Consider the following 18,804-nt stretch of genomic DNA (forward strand, 5'->3'; position numbering starts at 1 on the left):
AAAATAGAGCATCGGTTTTTGATTTCGGTGAACAGTGTTGCCATGGTTACTAAAAATAGAATTTTCTATGAAATTCTTTTAAAATGCTACTCCTCCTATAGTTTTGGTTCGATTTCAATATAACTTGGCACACTAGTAGACTACACTAAGATACATAATTCTGTGCATGGGTTTTTGATTTCGATGAATGTTGTTGCCGTGGTTACTAAAAAAAGAATTTTCTGTGAAATTCCTTTAAAACGCTACTCCTCCTACAATTTTGGTCTGATTTCAATATTACTTGGCACACAAGTAGACTGCACTGAGATACATAAAATAGAGCATCGGTTTTTGATTTCGGTGAACAGTGTTGCCATGGTTACTAAAAATAGAATTTTCTGTGAAATTCCTTTAAAACGCTACTCCTCCTATAGTTTTGGTCTGATTTCAATATTACTTGGCACACAAGTAGACTACACTAAGATACATAAAATTGTGCATTGGTTTTTGATTTCGATGAACAATGTTGTTGTTACTAAAAATAGAAATGTCTGAAATTCCTTTAAAACGCTACTCCTTCTACAGTTTTGGTCTGATGGCAATGGCTTCTATTCTCATCCTTTTTTATAAGTACAAACTAGTAGAGCTACAGTCTCGACAGAGACTTCTGGTTATAAGAGTTATGCTCCTTGGACTTGGAAAAATTTCAATTATTTGCAGTTTCCACTCATTTTCTTCGCAGAGGTTGCACACCCTGAAATGAAATATTGTATACAGATTTATCAGCTGAAAATGTAGGTCAAGGTCTGTTTTTGGTATGATCGCGCCATTTTTGTCAGAGTTATGCCCCTTGGACATAGAAAAATTCCAATTATTTGCAGTTTTTGCTCATTTACTTCGCAGAGGTTGCACATATTTAAATAAAATTTAATATACAGATTTATCAGCTGAATATCTAGGCCAAGTTCTGTTTTGGGTACGATCGTGCCATTTTTGGTAGAGTTATGCCCCTTGGACTTGGAAAAATTCCAATTTGGGGGAGGGGGGATAAGTATTTTACAAACATCTCTTGTTAATTTTAGATGTATTACAGAGTCTTGTATTATTAAAAATCAATAGCTTATTACCCAATTTTTTTAAATACTGAAAGTATATATCATTACTGATCACCAGTTGACGAAATGCTGCAGTGTAACTGTCAACATCCACTCACATTCTGAGGCATGCAGAATCAACCTTTTCTGATGGTATGTCTCTGTAAATGTAATCTGCCTCCTTCCCGGAGTTTCTTGATTTCATTGTTGAGTTACAGTGTATTAGAATCTAAGTCCTAATGAAATATCTTTAGTTATTCCTATCTCTGACGGACAACCCAGTAGCCATGAGCGAATCGTACATTTTTAGGTTTTTTTTTCAAGAAAGTACAGCCCCTACATCCAATTTACTACACTGGGGATAGGTTCCGTCATTTTGTCAGTGCCTATAACGCAATCGAAAATAAGGTTTAGATTTATGTAACCATTCCGTTTAGTCCTCTTAACGGTTTTAATTTCGTGCAATACGGAGGCACCCATTTGTTAAAAAAGCTTTGGATTTGCATGTATATACACTGTATATCGAGATATTCATATACATCTCATTAACAATTTCTTTTTCCATTTATAAAGATATAGATGTTTTAAAATTAATTTCTAGTACATGTATATGTATGAAAAGATATATTCCCCATCATAAAAAAAACCCGGTATAGCATTGCAAATTTATGAATTACGTTTCAATGCATTTAATCAAATAAATTTCCGACCATATTGTACCGATTTTTTTTTTGTGTTGTTGTAGAACCATACTGATGGGAAAATTTACAGAGGCCATGGTACGCTCATTATGTCCAACAATCAAGGCACCCTTTCAGCATTCTAACGTAATTTGTTTGATTTGCGTTGTCTACAACTATTTTGAACAGCTATTGAAGGCCCTATTATGGCCTATATATATCATTTCACCTTTTTACACCCCCTTTTCATTTTGACGAGTGTAAATATATAGGTTTATTTTAACCGAAATTGTTTTTGTTTTTTTTACACTGACGGTTGTATGATAGATATGTTAATAATATAATAATTGTGTGTGTATATTATGATGAATTTTGTTAATTTTCATGAGTAGTTTGAATGAAAAAAAATCTTTTAAAATCTGTTTAAGGTTTCTTGAAACTTTTTTAAATTAAAAATATTAATATTTTGTAGTAAATAACTCTTAATTTTCTCGAACTTTACAAAATGTTCCATTTAAAAAAAACCTGTTTAATGATGAAATAATTCATGATAATGCATAAGAAATGGTTCGCATGGTGTCAGAAAAGCTTGCCGAATTTCGCGGGAGATAAAATCCACTAATCACGTTCAACATTACATTACAACTTTAGCCAATGAGATTTCCCAATCTGTCTGATATGTGGAATGCCTTTTCCCTGCAGACGAGAATGAAATTTACATTTCTTCTATTTGTAAAAAAAAAACACCACTGCCTGTAAATAATGTAAGTTTGTAATCTATGACAAAAATGTACATTTTTTATTTAGGAAACGGAATCAATTACGAAATTTCTTATCAGAAACGACCATATTGATAATATGTTTGTGGGGTACCTCACTCAGTGACTCAGGATCAGGTGACCTATTGCAATCTGAATCCGTCGTTTGCCGGTCTTAAACTTCAAACTTAAAAAGAAAATCTGTCCTGATCAAGCACTAGACCATTTTCAACAAATTTAGATTGTGGGTCCAGAGCAACCACACAAAGTCAAAGGTGTTATTTTCATGGTTTCTGGGACCTTGGGGGCCGGGGATGAGGACAAAACTGTGAAAAAATTTATACTTTGAATATTATTGACATACAACATGAAAGATTCTTTTATCCAAAACTTTGAAATTCATGGTCCAAGGCCAAGGGCCAGTGATACTCTCATTAGAGAAAAAGACAGGTTTTTGGGGTTTTGCCTAATAGTATAGACTCTGTTTAAAATCTAAGATGCAAACAAATTGTCACTCTTTACTTGACTGTTTAGTTGACAAAATCCCTGCCTGATCATTTTTTATGTCTTTTGGATAGAAGTAAGGAGGCCTTGACTCCAGACTATATAGACTTATATTCATGGCTCATCATTCCCGGATCAAGGTGTTCTAATGCTAAGGTAAGACTGTTTCATTTTTACATTACTGAAGAAAGTTATTCTCCTTTCACTCATATTCAATTATGATAATTAATCTCTGATAATTAGCATTTGAATAAAAGAATAACCAAAAATAAATGACTGTATTGATAAAAAAGATTGAGAGTTGTTAAATGTTCAGGTTGTATGTAGAATTCCAAATAAATGAATAAAAATGAGACAAGAATACTCCATCTTTGTTGTACATAAAATATTCTTCAAAGGCCAAAATAGGTCAGTATGGGAGAGTATAAAATGACTTTTATATATGTGCCTATTATAAAGCATGATTTTTAATGGAAATAGCTAAATCTACTCTATGATTTGTTAACTGAATATTAGTCTTAAGACTAATTTTTGTACTTTGTTGATCCCTAATCATTATGATATTTCTCTTGCTTTTGGGCAACAAATTTATCTTTCTTCTATCTTTTGTAGTGTTAGGAGGCAAAATGTAAATACACTGTACAGATAAAAAATGTATATTACAGGTAAGATGAGTTCTACTGATGATATTAGGACTATTCCTGAAGTATCAATCAATATTCACAGTTCCACCACTTTTCATGGATTCAAACGTATTGAACTTGCCAAAAGATCAAAGCCAAAACGAAAGCTGAAATTCAATGGTCAGCATTTCACTCTAACCCCAGTTAAGGATTGTGATGAGGAAATGCATTTCCTGAAAATAATTACAAAAAACAATCAGAAAAGGATCCATGTGTACCCATCCATGAAGTCCAAGAAAAAGTACAGAAAGAGGAAAGACAAAAAGAAACTGAGACAACAGTATTCCATCCCTTTTTTATCGATTGATGAAGATGATGATTGTAAGTTACAATAAATCCTCTTAAAGTTTCTCTAAACTTCAAATTTTGTGCCATATGTCAATGATGTCATGTATGTATGACGTATTTTCCTTGTGTGTAATGTTACAGATGAATCTGAGGATGAAGAAATGACGGAAGAGAGAAGGAAATGTATTCAAGAAAAAGTTATCAATGGCAAATTCTTGTTTACCAAAGTAAGAAGAATTCTCAAATTTTGCAATGAGGTTTATTGAATCCTTTTGCACTTATATGTGGAAGCTTTCCAGGGTAGTGTAGACAGAAGATTCTAAATTCTTAAAATCATGGCCACTGGCCCCTGGGATAGGGTAGTGTCACAATAAGAAATCAAAGTACTGTTTTGTGTTAAAATATATAGGGAAAATCTTTAAAAATCTTCTCAAGAACCAGTGGGCCAGAAAAGGGGAAATTGTTTGGAAACTTCTTGAGGTATTCTGAGGTACTGTACATTATAAATGACAAATCATGGTCCTTAGGGTAGGTTGTGGACACAAAAGGGTTAGTTTTACAAGGAAAAATATAGTGAAGAAAATCAGGGACAAAGTTGAGCTTTGTGGCCTATGGGTCTCTTGTTACAGCACACACACCAGGCTAGTGTGCAGTGGAATGACACCAGAATAATGCCATTTTTGCCTTTAAAAACACAGACAACAGTCTTTTTTAAAATAAGATTAGTGTTTTACAGTTGGGGCTTCTTGAATCAGTGGGTCTGTTTCTGAGTACATAAACTTATTAAAATTCACTCTGCTGCATTATCTCATAATTCGACATTTCTCTGACAGTTGATGTTGGCTAGAAATAGATGAAAAGTACTTAAAGCAAGTTAGTATGGATAAAAGGAAACAAAATTTTCATGGTCCTTTTGGAGCAGGTTAAAAAGATATTATTTTTGCAGAAGGAAGAAAAAGATATCCATGAGAGGGCAGAGGAATATTGTAGGAGTGTAACTGCAGATATTTATCATTTTGTTAAGCCCGGAGGCTCTGAATTATGTTGTCCAGAGCCGTGTTTCATTGTAAACGTGGACGGATCTGTGAAGGAGTTTCCACAGCCAGCAAAAAGGAAGAAGGGGAGCTACCTCACTGACAGCTGTTATATTAAAAGTCATGATTTTCTGGACCCCTATGACAACACCAAAATGCTGCCTACTGGTATAGAATATTATTATGAATAGGCAGAATAGCCATATTTTTTTTTTTACATTTTCTTTTGCCATGTATGTATGCATAGAAGTGGCAAGTAATGTTGATTATGACCCCGATGATCTTCCAACTTTTTTACCCTCTGTTTTGCATTAGATAAAAGGCATGTTCTGTTCCCCATAATTAGCAGCTTGACCTTGCTATTTCAAATACAAATCAATGAATGGCAGTGTATTCCAAGCATGCTTTGCATTCATTTCTTCTGGACATCAGCATGTAATGTTTCAGTCTTTCTTCAATTTTCTCAAGAAGTTAGTATACTAAAATGCTGAACAAAATGTATTGATTATTCTCTTTAAAACTGTTTTATAGCCTATTTTTCATAAGGTACCAGACTATTGCGGCCAACAAGAAAGCTAGTGGAAATTGTGGCTAAAGTGCTCCATGACAGTCCAGATGGCCTACTGCAAGTCCCCCAAATCTATGCTGCTCTGCAGTGAGTAGAACTTCATTACTTTTTATTAGTTTCTTCTCAAAAAGGAAATTTAAGAGCTAGAGGTTATTGAAATCAAATTTTCGGTTGGTGTCTGTAAAGCTGTCTGTCCGAATCTGCAGTCATCTCTGGACCAAAACTTTGTAAAGGAGAAATATTGAAAGCTCATACTTGACCCAAAGATTGCTATGGTCTAAGATTTGTCATTGATCTAACCCAAAGTTCTATAATACAATGTAACAGCTAAGCATTGAATGTGAAGAAGAGTTCAAGAAGTCAGATGAATGCTTAATGGTGCATCAGTGATTGAGAATAGAAAAAGATGAAAAAAATATTTAACTTAGTTACTTGTTATAGCTTTATTTAAATTTTTGCTGTATGTCTTTACAGGAACAAGTATCCGTACTACAGATACATGGACAAACCCAGTATCAGCAGCTGGAGGGTAAAGTCTGTCATTAGCAAAGATTCAGTCTAATATCTTTCATGGCTTTTAAAAAATATCATATTATGGATCATGTATGATTGAGTGATATACGTGTTGAATTATGAACATTTTACAGTCCTCCATTCGCCATGCTTTGTACCAGAAGTGGTTTAGGAAGATCAAGTTCTCAGTCTCACAGATCAGATGTAAAGGTTCCTACTGGGCCCTGAACACAGATGTCGACCCACCAACATTTAGACCTCCCAGCAATGAAAGGTCCTCACAGCCAACAAAAGACATTGAATCACCAACCCAAGAACACAATCCTGTTCCGAAAAGTATATTGAAGCTGAATATTCTATACCTTATTTTTCTTTTAAAATTTATATATGTAGAACTTTGAAGCCAGCCCATTTTTTTCTACATTGATTTCCCCAAATTTTGAGAGGGATTTTCTTTCCTCCACCATCTTTGATAATACAAATGTATGTGCAGATTTTTCCTTCTGAAGTTAAGTCAGAATGCAGTTTTGAAAGACTTTGGAGCTACATCATGTTATAGGACTGATTATTTTCTGTTTTGACTATAGGAAAAAGAAGATCAAAAAAGAAGAAAAATGAAGGGAATATGTGCCGACTGCAGTTCAAACCCAACGGAGAGCTGTTAGAAATGAAAGAAGATACAAAGGAGGGATGGAATCACAATGTTACCAACAGTTTGGAGGTATAAAAATGTCTCAAAGCAGTTATAATCCTAAGGAAATGAATAATAAATTGTCAAGTGATGATTTATGCAGTTGTTTTGCATGCACTCTCTCAGATGAGAGCTCAAATGAACTGCTCTGACTCATGCATCGTCTCAAACCATGGCTAAAATGTACGATCCTCTCCCATTCTGGCCGTGGTTGAATGAGAGGAGAATATTTCGTACTTCATTAAAATACTGACCAAAGCGAGTAAAGCATAGTCGAAAATGAACTTTGTCACGACCTTTCAATAGCCAATCACACTCAACGAAATATTTTTTGTTTACTGATGATGTCAATGTTGATTTCTATTGCGATGGAAACAAATCAAATATTGTCATTGGCTGAACATGACGTCACAGCATAGAGGTGTAAATATTCAAGATTACAACTATTTATGTGATCAAGCACAAACGGGTAGGAAAGCTACATGCAGACTCCAAACCATGGCTTGAGACAATGTGACTCATGGGGTATCTTAAGTTATTGCGTCGTAGAACCAACCTGAAATTTCCAAAATATTTTAACTTTTTCATAGTGAAAACATTTTAGAAAGGAATTACTTGGGGGTTGATTACACGACGGATAACAAAATTTTCTCCCCCAGTGTGTTCTGGTCTTAACTTTCTTTGCTCTTTGATTTATCATAAGACTAGTAACTTCAGGCATGTGATTTTGTTTTATAATGGTACATGAAAACAGACTTGCAATTGAAAAAAAAAATTTGGTACGATTTCCAACTCAACTCAAAAATACCTGTATTATGACTTAATATTTTTATAGGCACTTCTGAAGGTAGCCAAACAGTATGGACTGAAGATATCTCTGACTGCTACCCCCGTGACAGAGGAGAGTGATGTGAGACAGAGCCCAGTACATCGGTGTGACCCAATCCTCTCTAGCTGGCCTTCATCACATCTAAATGGTTTGTAGTTTGATCAAGTTTTCTTGTAGTTTTTTAATTGAATTCAGTGATATCAATTTCACAATTTCCATTTTCTATGAGAATAATAATCATGGGTAATCAGAGATTACACAGCTTAAATCTATGTTTGTTGTCTTTAAGTAAGGCAAAAGCCCCACACTTAAACTTTTATCTACTAGTATGCATATCCCTAGATGCATCATCCATACAAGTTTGGTTTGGGTAGGTCTAATAGTTACCTTGATAGGACCTGCTCTAAAAATTTTATTGTAGTTATTCAAGAAAAAGTTTCATAAAAATATTTGAAACTGACCATAACACTTTAAGAAAAGTGAGTTCAAGGTCAAAGGAGAGCATAAGAAATTTGATTGCACTTTCTTGAATGGTTTCTTTCAAACTGAGCTTAACATTAATTTAAGAAAAGTGAGGTCAAAGGAAAGGTCAAGGTCAAAAAATTTTGATGCTTTTGACTAGCTCTTATCAGTATGTATCAGTCAATGAAGTTTGATAAAAATATCTAGAATATGTTCTTTGAAGCTAAGCTTTGAACTTAGCTAAATGCAAAGCAGGCATAGGAAGTTAGGAACAAACCGAAGGATGAATTTAAGGCAGACATTACAAACTCTATATGCTCCTGCCATATTCATGGTGGGGCATAAAAAACAAACTTGAAACTAGTAAATAGAAGATATACAGTATACAGGGTTATTTTCTTCAAATGCTGTTTTTGCCCATTAAAACTTTCAAATAATTTTTCCATATTTTTTGCTCACCTGAGTCGAAGGCTCAAGTGAGCTTTTTTTGATCAAAATTTTCTGTTGTCTGTCCTGCCGTTGTCATGTTGCAAAGTATTCTTACGTGAAGGTGATTCAATTTGTTCAAATACCCTTTCCAAGGGGAGATACTTATAAATTAACGGTAGTGAAAAATAAATGGCATCTTTTAAAAATCTTCTTCTCAAGAACCATTGAGCCAGGAAAGATGAAACTCATGTTGAATCATCCTCAGGTGGTGTAGATTCAGGTTTGTTCAAATCATGTAGTATAAATCCCCTCCCCGTAAATTTTTCAATACTGAGTTGATTTGTGTTTTTACCTAGTCCAAGTGATCATGTGAGCAATGTGGCCCATGGGCCTCTTGTTGCTTCTACCTATTAGTACCCAGTTGCTCAGGTGAGCAATGTGGCCCTGAGCCTATTGTTCAATTTGCCCAGACAAAGCTCTGTTAAAAAAATTATACTGTGTTATTACAATTTGCCCCATTTAGAATTGGCCTACCTATGAGTAGAATGAAAAGTGCAAAAATAAAACCGGGATAAATTTCTCTGTCTACTGTAGCCATTTTTTATGTTTTATATTTATGAATTAAATTTTCTAGCTTCTGGTGGACCAGTAAATTCTTTTTGTGAGAGTGACCCAAATAATGCAAACTATTCATCTGCAGCAATAGACAACCGAGACTTTGAAAAGGAATTTGTTTCCAACCCATTGCTACACAATATCAGCCCATGTTTCTCCAGTATCAATTCATGTTGTAATGAAGCAAGCTCCTCTAGATGTGACTACATTATGATTCCATCATTCAGTCCATGCTCCAGTCTCAAACAGATGCACCTTTCAAAGAAAAACCAAAGTCATACTCAGGAAATGCTAGGCAACATGAAAACAATTTTCACCGACTCAGAAACATTGTATGTGAGTAAAAATGAGGATACCACAGACTCATATATTGATGAGCGATTCTCATTGCAAGACTTAGAGGAGGTTGAAGAAAACAGTGAAAGTGAAGAGTTGTTTAATGCAGTAAACTCTATTTGTGATAACATAGACGACCATGATCACAGCAGACTGCTTGAAGGAGATATTTTAAGGGGAGGTCACACACTGCCTGAGTTCTGCAGTATTCCTCAATCCTCAGGATCAGAGGACCGAAAACTCTCCCCCTTTCCTAATTCTGGAAATGACTTGACACAGGACAGTTCCCTGGATGATTTTCTCAATAGCGTGCTGAAAATGGGAGGAAATCTGGGGGACACCCCATTTGATGAAGAGCAGGTAGTTGATGATTCTCTTTTTGACTTCTCTTTGATTAATGAGGACTCTTTCTTCCAAAATTGCCAGCTTTTTGATGAGCTTGACAGTTAAAATGCAGAAAAAAATGTTTGGGTATATTCTAGTTACTCATTGTTTATTTTGTTGATTTTAGTTTGTATCATTGTCATGTTGTTATATTCAGTTGCTATACCTGTTGTATAATTGATAATATTAATGCTATGTTTTCAGTTCTGGCAATCATTAGTATGAGCAAATTCTTCGTCCACTAGAATTGCAAATTTGGTAAGTTGAGCGAGCATGTGTAAAATACATTTTGTTATATATGCATGCAACTATAGAGAGCATGAAACAAATTCTGCATGTACAATTTCCTAATAATATTTATATTGTAAAAATAATAGTATGTATATTAATAAACATTTTGATAAATACTTTTCTTTTTCATGTGTTTTTGCATGGTTATGTTTAGAGTCCTTTGAATTGCATGCTAAGTGAATATTTAACTTATCAACCTAAGAGAAAAAATAATTAAAAATGAGACAGACGAGATGGCTCCATCGTGGTACCTATAAATAGTTTAAAATGTACCCAGGTTTGATCTACTGTATACAGGATTATTTTCGCCCTTTCACTCTTGCAAACCATTCTGCCCCATTTTAAAATCGCGCAGTCACAGTTTTGTTTAAGAAATTATACTGTGTTGTTTTGATTCGTCCTGTTTGAAATTTGCCCACGTGTGAGAAGGGCGAAAGGGACGAAAATTTCCCTGTATACAGTATATGAATAAACTCAGTTCATCTGTTTGTAAACATGTCTGCATGCATATCTAAAGGATAGGTCTAATTTATGCTATAGAAAATCAAAATATATTTTGTACCAATTTATTTATTGCATAATACCCAGTTCAGTTGTACATGGATTAATAAGGTCATTATTATTTGAACACAATATTTTATTCTCTTGTGTCGACTTTAGAATATTTCATCTCCTCTGTCCTAACAAATTTCAATGTTCTCTCTCACTCTTTCTCACTTCATATCCTTTATGCCACTTTGGAATTAATAAAAAGCTCCACATAAAACTAAACCTGTATATGATTGGGGGAAAAAAACCGGGATCATGGGCCACAATGCTCACTGATTAAACTTGGCCCTTTTCTTAGAAAATTAGATTTTTTACCTGAGGTTACTTAAACATTACTATTCTCAATACTGTAAATCACTTTTTATTCGCGAGAACTTTATTTTCGCGTAATTACGCGAGACAGTGTGCTCGCGAAAATTAAATTCTCGCGTATAATAGTATTCCTTAAGATTATATAGAGCAATAACCACAATTCGTGAAAATTTTGTCTCGCTAATCAAGAGTCAATGACTATCACGTGAAAATATGGTGTCGCGAAAATTTAGTAATCTACAGTAATCTTGGTCCTGCCATTATTGTGATGAAGATTACTAAAAAAATTTCTTCCCATAAATTCCTATGTAAAATTCCCTTGTTGTGGCACCATCCTACCCCCTGGGGCCATGATTTCAACAAACTGAAGTCTTTTCCTATATCTGGAAGATTTTGCACAAGTTTCTTCTTTTCTGTCACATTAATTCTCATTCACTTGATTTTAAAATGAACCCAAAATATTTTCCTTTTCTTGAGTATCTCCCTTTAATGGGATAATGGGTGCTTCACTTGAACAATTTTAATCCCATTTATGCTAAATGCCCTGAGACATGATTGATTGACACTGGTGTGGTTCTGGAGAAGAAATCAGGGATGGGAGAAGTTAAGAAAGAGAGATGAACGATGGACAATTTCAATTGGAGTTTTCTGCTCAGGTGAGCTAAAACGCAGTAACAATGTGTTTGAAAAAAACAAGATAAAGTACAGCTCTATAAAATTTCCTCACAACCTCAAAAAGACTTTCATGTAGTATATTGTACATGTATAGAATATAAACATCAGCATTTAAACACACATACATGTATTGCAGTGTAAAGTACTGAGATTCTAAACCTTTATTGCAAATATATGCTTAAGTATTTATGTAAGTACAATCATAATAGTTCAATTTAATTTTAAGTTTAAAGCTCAGAGGCTTCAAAAATACAACCATTACAAAGATTATTAAAAAAAAGAGTATGTTAAAAAAAAAAAATTAAGCAAAAAATGCTGCACATGATTTCATTAATTTCAAATTCAGAAAATTTCATTGTTCCCTGAAATACAAATGTAGATGTTAAAATAAAAGATAGAAAAATAAAGTGTTTTCTTTACTAAAAAATATTTTTTTTATGATTTTTGGAATCAAAATCACATTTCTTAATTAATTAGTCTGTCCTGCCTATTAATCCAGCCATGGCATCCATATGCCTCCATGGTTACGTGGGTTTCCAGCTGGGTCAAATGGCTTATTTCCAGGAGGTACCATCATGGTTTTCTCATACAATTTAATTTTGTCCATCAGGTTGGACACAATTTCCATATGACTAGCTGCTATGTTGTTGTACTCACAAGGATCTGATGGTATATGATACAAACATGGAACTTTATTGGCCTGACAGTTTGTACTGGCATTGAAAGGCTTGGTTCCACACTGAATTTTTACTGGTGTTCCATGACTGAAATTAAATGACTGAGGTTCAAACTCCATTTCCTGTACAAGTCTCTTTCTACTATTTTGTTGAGAAATGTCAATTCTGGCATTACTGTTCGAGTCTGTAGAGACTTGGTATGGGGGATACCAACCATCCCAGCCCATTACAGGCCCATATATTAGTTTGTAATCCCCTACTCTTATAGCACCTGTTTTGTCCAGAGGGTCTATGTTATGCAGCAGTTCACTCCTGACTGGCTTGCCATTCGTTTGTAATACTTGCCACTGGTCTACTCCATACAAATTTTTAAGATCCCCTGCCTGGCCCCCAGCAGCCGTGTACAGGGTTGGTAACCAGTCCGTCACATGGATCATCTGATTGGACACGTAACCTCTGGACTTTAACAGAGGACTAGATATAAAGCCAGCTCCTCGCACTCCTCCCTCCCACAATGTGGCCTTGACACCTCTAAAAAATAAAAGCGCTTTATCATACGTTGGAAATTTTCATATGTTGATGACCATCAGTCAAGGTCAAAATTGTTGGTACCCAAAAGGGATTCTTGTCACAAGTAATACACCTGTGAAATATGGAAGTCCAAGTTCTAACTGTTCATAATTTATGGCCAAGGTAAGTTTTTAAAAGTGGGTTAAAATCTAAGGTCAAGATCAAAAATATTTATACCTACTGAAAGTTCTTGTCACCATAAATACACGTGAAAAATATAAAAGCCCTACAACAATTGTTCAAAAGATATGGCCAAGGTTAAAGTGTGGTAATTTTTTTTTTTGGCTAAAAATGGGTCAAACACTGAGGCCAAGAGGTCAAATTAAGTGGTACCCGAAAAAAGGGTCTTGTGACAAGAAATTCGCCTGTGAATATGAAAGCCATAGCCCCACCCACTCAAAAGTTAAGAGCAAGGTTAAAGTTTTTGCACACAAATAGACAGACAGATGGATGAGAGGCCAAAAACCCCTGAATCTTCTATTATGGAGGCATAAAAATAACAATATACATGAATTTCCCAAATGTTTGCTTCTTATTTTACCTTAGAGGAAAGTTGCTGGCAGCATTACCATCAAACCCATTAGCTGGCCCACCATTGTCTGTTGTGAAAACAATAATGGAGTTTCCATACATTTTCTTGTCTTTAAGTGTTTGCACTATGGACCCAACAGCATCATCCAATGCAGAAACCATAGCTGAATTGAAGAACAGATTTCATATTATTTTGTGACAGTTATCTTATAAGATTGAAAGAGACATTTTAGTGATATTCATGTGCAATATGCACAGGAACAAATATTTGGTAGATGAAAATTTTATGGCTTTACATGAGAATGTTTACAAGGGGTAACCTTGTGATTTCAAATCACTAATAATCTGGAATTACATCTTCATGTGCCAAGGGTTTTCCGTCCACTTAACTCCTTACAGGAAAACCCTTCACTTGCGAAGATGTTGGAATGAATACTCTGATCACTTTTCATTCATGATAAGTTTTTTTTTGTGTGTTATTACACAAGATAGTCTACTCACAAAATTATCATTCTTGCATAAATATTAGTATTCCTAAAGATGTAGAGCAGTAACCACAATTTGCGACAATTTTGTCTTGCTAATAAAGATTAAAATTTAATGTCTGTTTAACAAAATAACATGTCACAAAAATTTAGTAATCTAAAGCGTTCTTTTTTTAATGCCTCAGTTAATTTTAACATCCATGAGTTTCATTTTAATTTTTCCACAAAATTTTGTCCTCTATGACTTCTGCTTCTCTAGTGTAGAAAATTTCCATACTGAGAAAGATATCATTAATATTGATGTTACATTTAAAGTTATAATAATTTAATATATATACCAGCATATGTTCTTCTTTCTGTATTTTTGATGTGAGAGAATTTCTTTATGTACTTTGTCGGGGCCTGGAGATTTTTCCCACTCGGGAGATTTCCACTGTGGACAGCTTGGAAAGGCAGGTACAGAAACAAAGGCTGGAAATTTGCTAATCTTTGTCAGTCTAATACTTCCCCACAAAACACTTATCATATTTTGTCATTTTAAGAGACTAATGTAAATATTATATCGGACATATTTTTATTAAAAAAGAATGTATCCATGCAGCAACTTTCTTCTCTTCAATTCATATTAGGGTTTTCCTCTCCCTCAATTTTTAATATTTTTTTTTGAATGATATTTCTTCACTTTCACTTACTTCTGATGTGTTATGTTTCTGTATTATCATGTTGGCCTCTTGTCTGAACAGGTCTGTTGAGTACTGCCCGATTCCTGTAAAGTCCACAGTTGAGTTTCTCCAAAAGTCAAAGCCAAAATATTCCTGGAATGCAAAATTCTTTTCACTGAGAGAATGTAGCATGCACAGCACTAAGAAAAAGAGGACAGGATACCAAGCTTTGTTTAGTGTGGAATTTCAAGTAGTACACAATCATATGTGAAGACACTTGAAACAGTAGACTTAATTTACAGTGATGTCATACAAAGTGTGTAAAAATTTAAAACTGACATTTTGTGTCTTAAATAAATGTAAATGAAATGTCTTTTTTTCCACCTCTTATCATATTTTAGAATTCAGTTGATAGTATACCTCATTTGCCTCTGATGTATGATCATAATAGTCTCCACACCCAAGATAATATCCATAGTGGGTCTCAAAGCCTCTGTACAGGGGTGTAAACTCTTTTTTATGAAATCCAAGATGCCACTGAAATAAAAAAGATGGGCAAAATGATACAGAAAAAGAGCATATTAAACTACAATAAAGGAAATGGATTTCTTCCCCCTTGCCACCACCAACCCACCACCATTATTTGATTGTTTTTCTCTGATTTACTGGGACAGAAACGTACTAGTGACTGACCTTGCCAATCATGTGCCGCCTATAGCCCAGTTTTTGGAGGTACTGAGGCATTATTGTTTCGTTTAGGGGTAGTCCATAAGGCTGAGAAGCGACTATTACACCGGACTGGAGACCTGATAGAATAAACATTCCTTATTTAACACTCCATCCCCCAATCTCAAAATAATTTTAAATCAGGTAAAGTGAACTACAATCTGAATCTATTCTCTAAATACTGTAATTGTGCAACATATGCTGACATGGAAATTATGACAGAATATCGTCAAGTTATTAAAAATGGCAAAGTTTCCACTTGTCAACTTTCTGACATCCATTTCCGGTAAATTTTTGTAAAATAAGGTAATGGTCAGACTTTCAGTCTTTAATATATCTAAATTTAAAGTTATTTTCAAAGAAACAAAGAAGCTTTTAGTCGGATAGGTCTATGTGGTGTGTATACATCACTTATTTTGAACCTTTGGATTAGTGATCTCAAAACTTATGGGTATTTCTCTCATGAACAGTCCTTTATCCTTCTACATGTACCACCTGAATGTGCATCTAGGTGCAATATAATTAATAAAGCCTTTAAATTGCCTAAAAAGCATTCATGAAAAAATAAGTAATTTGATTTGACCTAGATCTTAAATGAATGACAACAGAATCTATTGCTGTCTTCCTCTAAAGCTTTGTTCAATTTTACATTTAAAATAGTTACATTCAATTAAATTACCTGATTTAGTGCATTGATATATATACTTAATGTTTATTTCAATAGACTTAACCCTTTTGTTATTTTTATATTATTGTCCAGCCATTGAATGAATAGAAATTGTGATTCTGCAGAATTATTACCCTGTCAAAAAAAATATGTTTTCAGTAATAGAACCGGATACATACCTGTTTGAATAGGGTGCCTGCCAGACATCAGAGCCCCGCGAGTGGGGGTACAAATCGGGGACACATAGTAATTATTGAGAATTATTCCTCCATATGCCAAACTGTCTATGTTAGGAGTGGGGATCTGGTTTGATCCATGGAAACTCACATCATTATAACCCTAAAATAGCAAAATATAATATATAACATGTTCATGTGATTATATCCCTACAGATGAGATACATGTATTACATGCTCATTTCATTATAACTCTACAGTAAGAGAAAACACAGTCAATTTATAACAGACAGCTAGAATTCCAAAATATATTGCTTTTTCACTGGTTCATTTGTGTAAAACAACTGAAAAACATGTATAATTATAATGCCATAACTTGTTCTCTCAAGTTATTATGATAAAATAAAAATATCCTCACCAGATCATCAGCCACTATGAGGATGATATGTGGTCTGGTTGTAGCTGCAGTTGTAACATTACACAAAACAACACTGAACAGAAACGGAAGCAATGGTCTAAAGCATTTCTTCATCATTTTCTACAAAAAATTTGTCAATAATACTAGTAAGACATGCAGGGATCAACTTCATTCTAATCTGACTATTCAGTGTATTTTTTTTTATCTCATGTTATTTTTAGTCTTATTAAAAAGAGCTATTGATCCAGATAAAATTCAGTCTTTCCTAAGGCAACAGCTTGAAGTTGAAAATCACATACAGTGTAATACCAGGATCCCTGATAATAAACAATTACTGCATCCACAATATTATTACCATATTTTCCCTGTAAATTCCTTTATATTAAGCTCTTTGTGTGCTCAAAAAATCTACTCCGAGTACTTAACGAGGCCCGATCTAGTTGAACTGCGCATACGTTTTAACGCAGCGTCGACTCAGGCACGTCACAGTACCCTTGACTGCCGTCACAATTGAACACAATAACGTCACAATTAAAATGACGTCAAATCGCGCTAAAATGTTTCGCTGATCCTGCATACCTGGTAACTCTATAGACTGTACATGTTGAAAGCTGGTATTTCTATTATTTACATGTTTTTTTTTTAAAATATTTTTTTTAATTGATAAACAACTTTGGAACATGATTTATTTTGAGGTATTAATTTCTTGGTACATATTCATTAATTTTACCTTGTTTTATTTCAATTTGTGAGTTAAAAAAACAAACACTGCAACCGAATGTAAACGATTTTAGTCTTTCTCCGTGAACATGTTGAAGTCTTTATACACACCTTTTTTATTGAGGACTTAAATATGCATGAATTAGCTTGATTTAAAAAAAAATCAGTCTATGAATCATTTAAATGCAAACCCCGATATATTTTATGTTTCTATATATTACATGATATTAGTAAAATTCATTTCTCGCCTTTTACCCCCCCCCCCTTTTCATGTATAACAACGTCGCGTATAAAGAAAAAAAAGAAAGCATGAAGAGAAAATTATTTCAAAATGTAAGAATTACTTATTTTTTAGAAAATAATACAGTATTGCAATCGTTTGTTGATGTTATGTACACCCATGGCGACTTATTTCATGTCTAGTTGGATAAAATAAGTGCTAATTTTGTGTTTTGATATGCCCACTTTTCACTGCAATAAAGGCTACCTTCAATTTTCTTTTCATTTTTTATAAGAAGAATGAAAATTGCATGATATATTTGAAAACCAAAAATTTTCATCATGTATTTTTTTTTATTTTCAATTTCTTTGTTTATTGGAGGGTTTTACTATGTCATTGTGTATAAAAACACAAGAAAAGGTCCATATCTTGACAGTGCCCCCATTTGACTACAACGAAGGCAAGGTAATAAAATTTCATTCTAATTTTTCTTAGTATAATACATACAAAAATATTTCCAAATATTAAATTTTTTTATCATACCGTTTTCGTAATTTTCAACTAGATCGGGCCTCGTTAATTTGAGGGCGAGTAGTATCGAGAGAAAGATTGATAGAGAAAGGGGGAAGTTAAGTAATGGGGGGAGGACAAGTTTTACGTGATGAATCAGACCGAGATTTAAACTTGGACCGCTTGAATCTCAAAGACACCAGACTGACTGGCTCTTCCCTGGCAGATCTTTCACCTGTCCTTCCATGTTTGTAAAATATGGATATAATTACTGATTAAAACATGTGAACATGTAAAAGTTCTACTAATCCTAACACAAAGTGAAACAGTTCAAAACTCTGACCAAGGTTACAGGTTTTGCAGACAGGCGGATAGACAGAAATTATATGTCCCCGAATCTCTGTTTTTCATTATGGGGTATAAAAAATTGCAGGTACTTTACACTTGGAGCTGATTGGGTAGTATACCTGTCTTCCAGTCGGACCGTGTTGTTATTTTTTTTTTTTTTTATTTTGTCAGCTGACTTGGTGTTTCTCGATCCCGAGCCTAATAAAAAAAGTAATAAGAATCCTATTAATGTACTTCATTGTGCAGGGATGTTCAATAGCTATATTGTCATTTCTAAAAATATTTATAACTTGCAAAATACGTAACATGGCCACATTTCCACCGATTTTTATACTCAATGATACAGATTCTATAACAAATTAGGTTTTTAACCCCCTACAAATTGAAATATTACGTGCATATTTTTTTTTTTCAAATAGA

General features: G+C 34.1%; 2 protein-coding genes across 3 annotated transcripts; one reads left to right on the plus strand and one right to left on the minus strand.

Annotated features, from left to right (window-relative positions):
- The first annotated feature begins 3,672 nt into the window (after nucleotides 1-3,672).
- Nucleotides 3,673-10,275, plus strand: LOC134228728 (uncharacterized). 2 transcript variants are annotated; one of them, XM_062710421.1, is made up of 10 exons: nucleotides 3,673-4,019; nucleotides 4,128-4,213; nucleotides 4,933-5,188; nucleotides 5,567-5,675; nucleotides 6,063-6,117; nucleotides 6,236-6,437; nucleotides 6,689-6,822; nucleotides 7,628-7,769; nucleotides 9,147-9,823; nucleotides 10,052-10,273. In XM_062710421.1, the coding sequence occupies exons 1-10, from the start codon at nucleotides 3,686-3,688 to the stop codon at nucleotides 10,070-10,072; spliced, it is 2,016 nt and encodes a 671-aa protein (XP_062566405.1). In that variant the 5' UTR covers nucleotides 3,673-3,685; the 3' UTR covers nucleotides 10,073-10,273. The 2 variants fall into 2 exon arrangements, with proteins under 2 accessions (XP_062566405.1, XP_062566404.1); XM_062710420.1 differs by having other exon boundaries at nucleotides 9,147-10,275.
- Nucleotides 10,276-10,688: 413 nt separating this feature from the next.
- Nucleotides 10,689-18,582, minus strand: LOC134228729 (arylsulfatase J-like). The gene is made up of 9 exons (XM_062710422.1): nucleotides 18,504-18,582; nucleotides 16,587-16,706; nucleotides 16,172-16,331; nucleotides 15,293-15,405; nucleotides 15,020-15,136; nucleotides 14,630-14,752; nucleotides 14,276-14,408; nucleotides 13,463-13,616; nucleotides 10,689-12,882 (listed from the first exon to the last, which is right to left on the minus strand). The coding sequence occupies exons 2-9, from the start codon at nucleotides 16,701-16,703 to the stop codon at nucleotides 12,165-12,167; spliced, it is 1,635 nt and encodes a 544-aa protein (XP_062566406.1). The 5' UTR covers nucleotides 16,704-16,706; nucleotides 18,504-18,582; the 3' UTR covers nucleotides 10,689-12,164.
- Between the last annotated feature and the right edge of the window lie 222 nt (nucleotides 18,583-18,804).

The sequence above is a fragment of the Saccostrea cucullata genome, unplaced genomic scaffold, assembly GCF_032062105.1.
Source record: "Saccostrea cucullata isolate Sc308-1 unplaced genomic scaffold, CSIRO_AGI_Scuc_v1 ctg276, whole genome shotgun sequence".
NCBI lineage: Eukaryota > Metazoa > Mollusca > Bivalvia > Ostreida > Ostreidae > Saccostrea > Saccostrea cuccullata.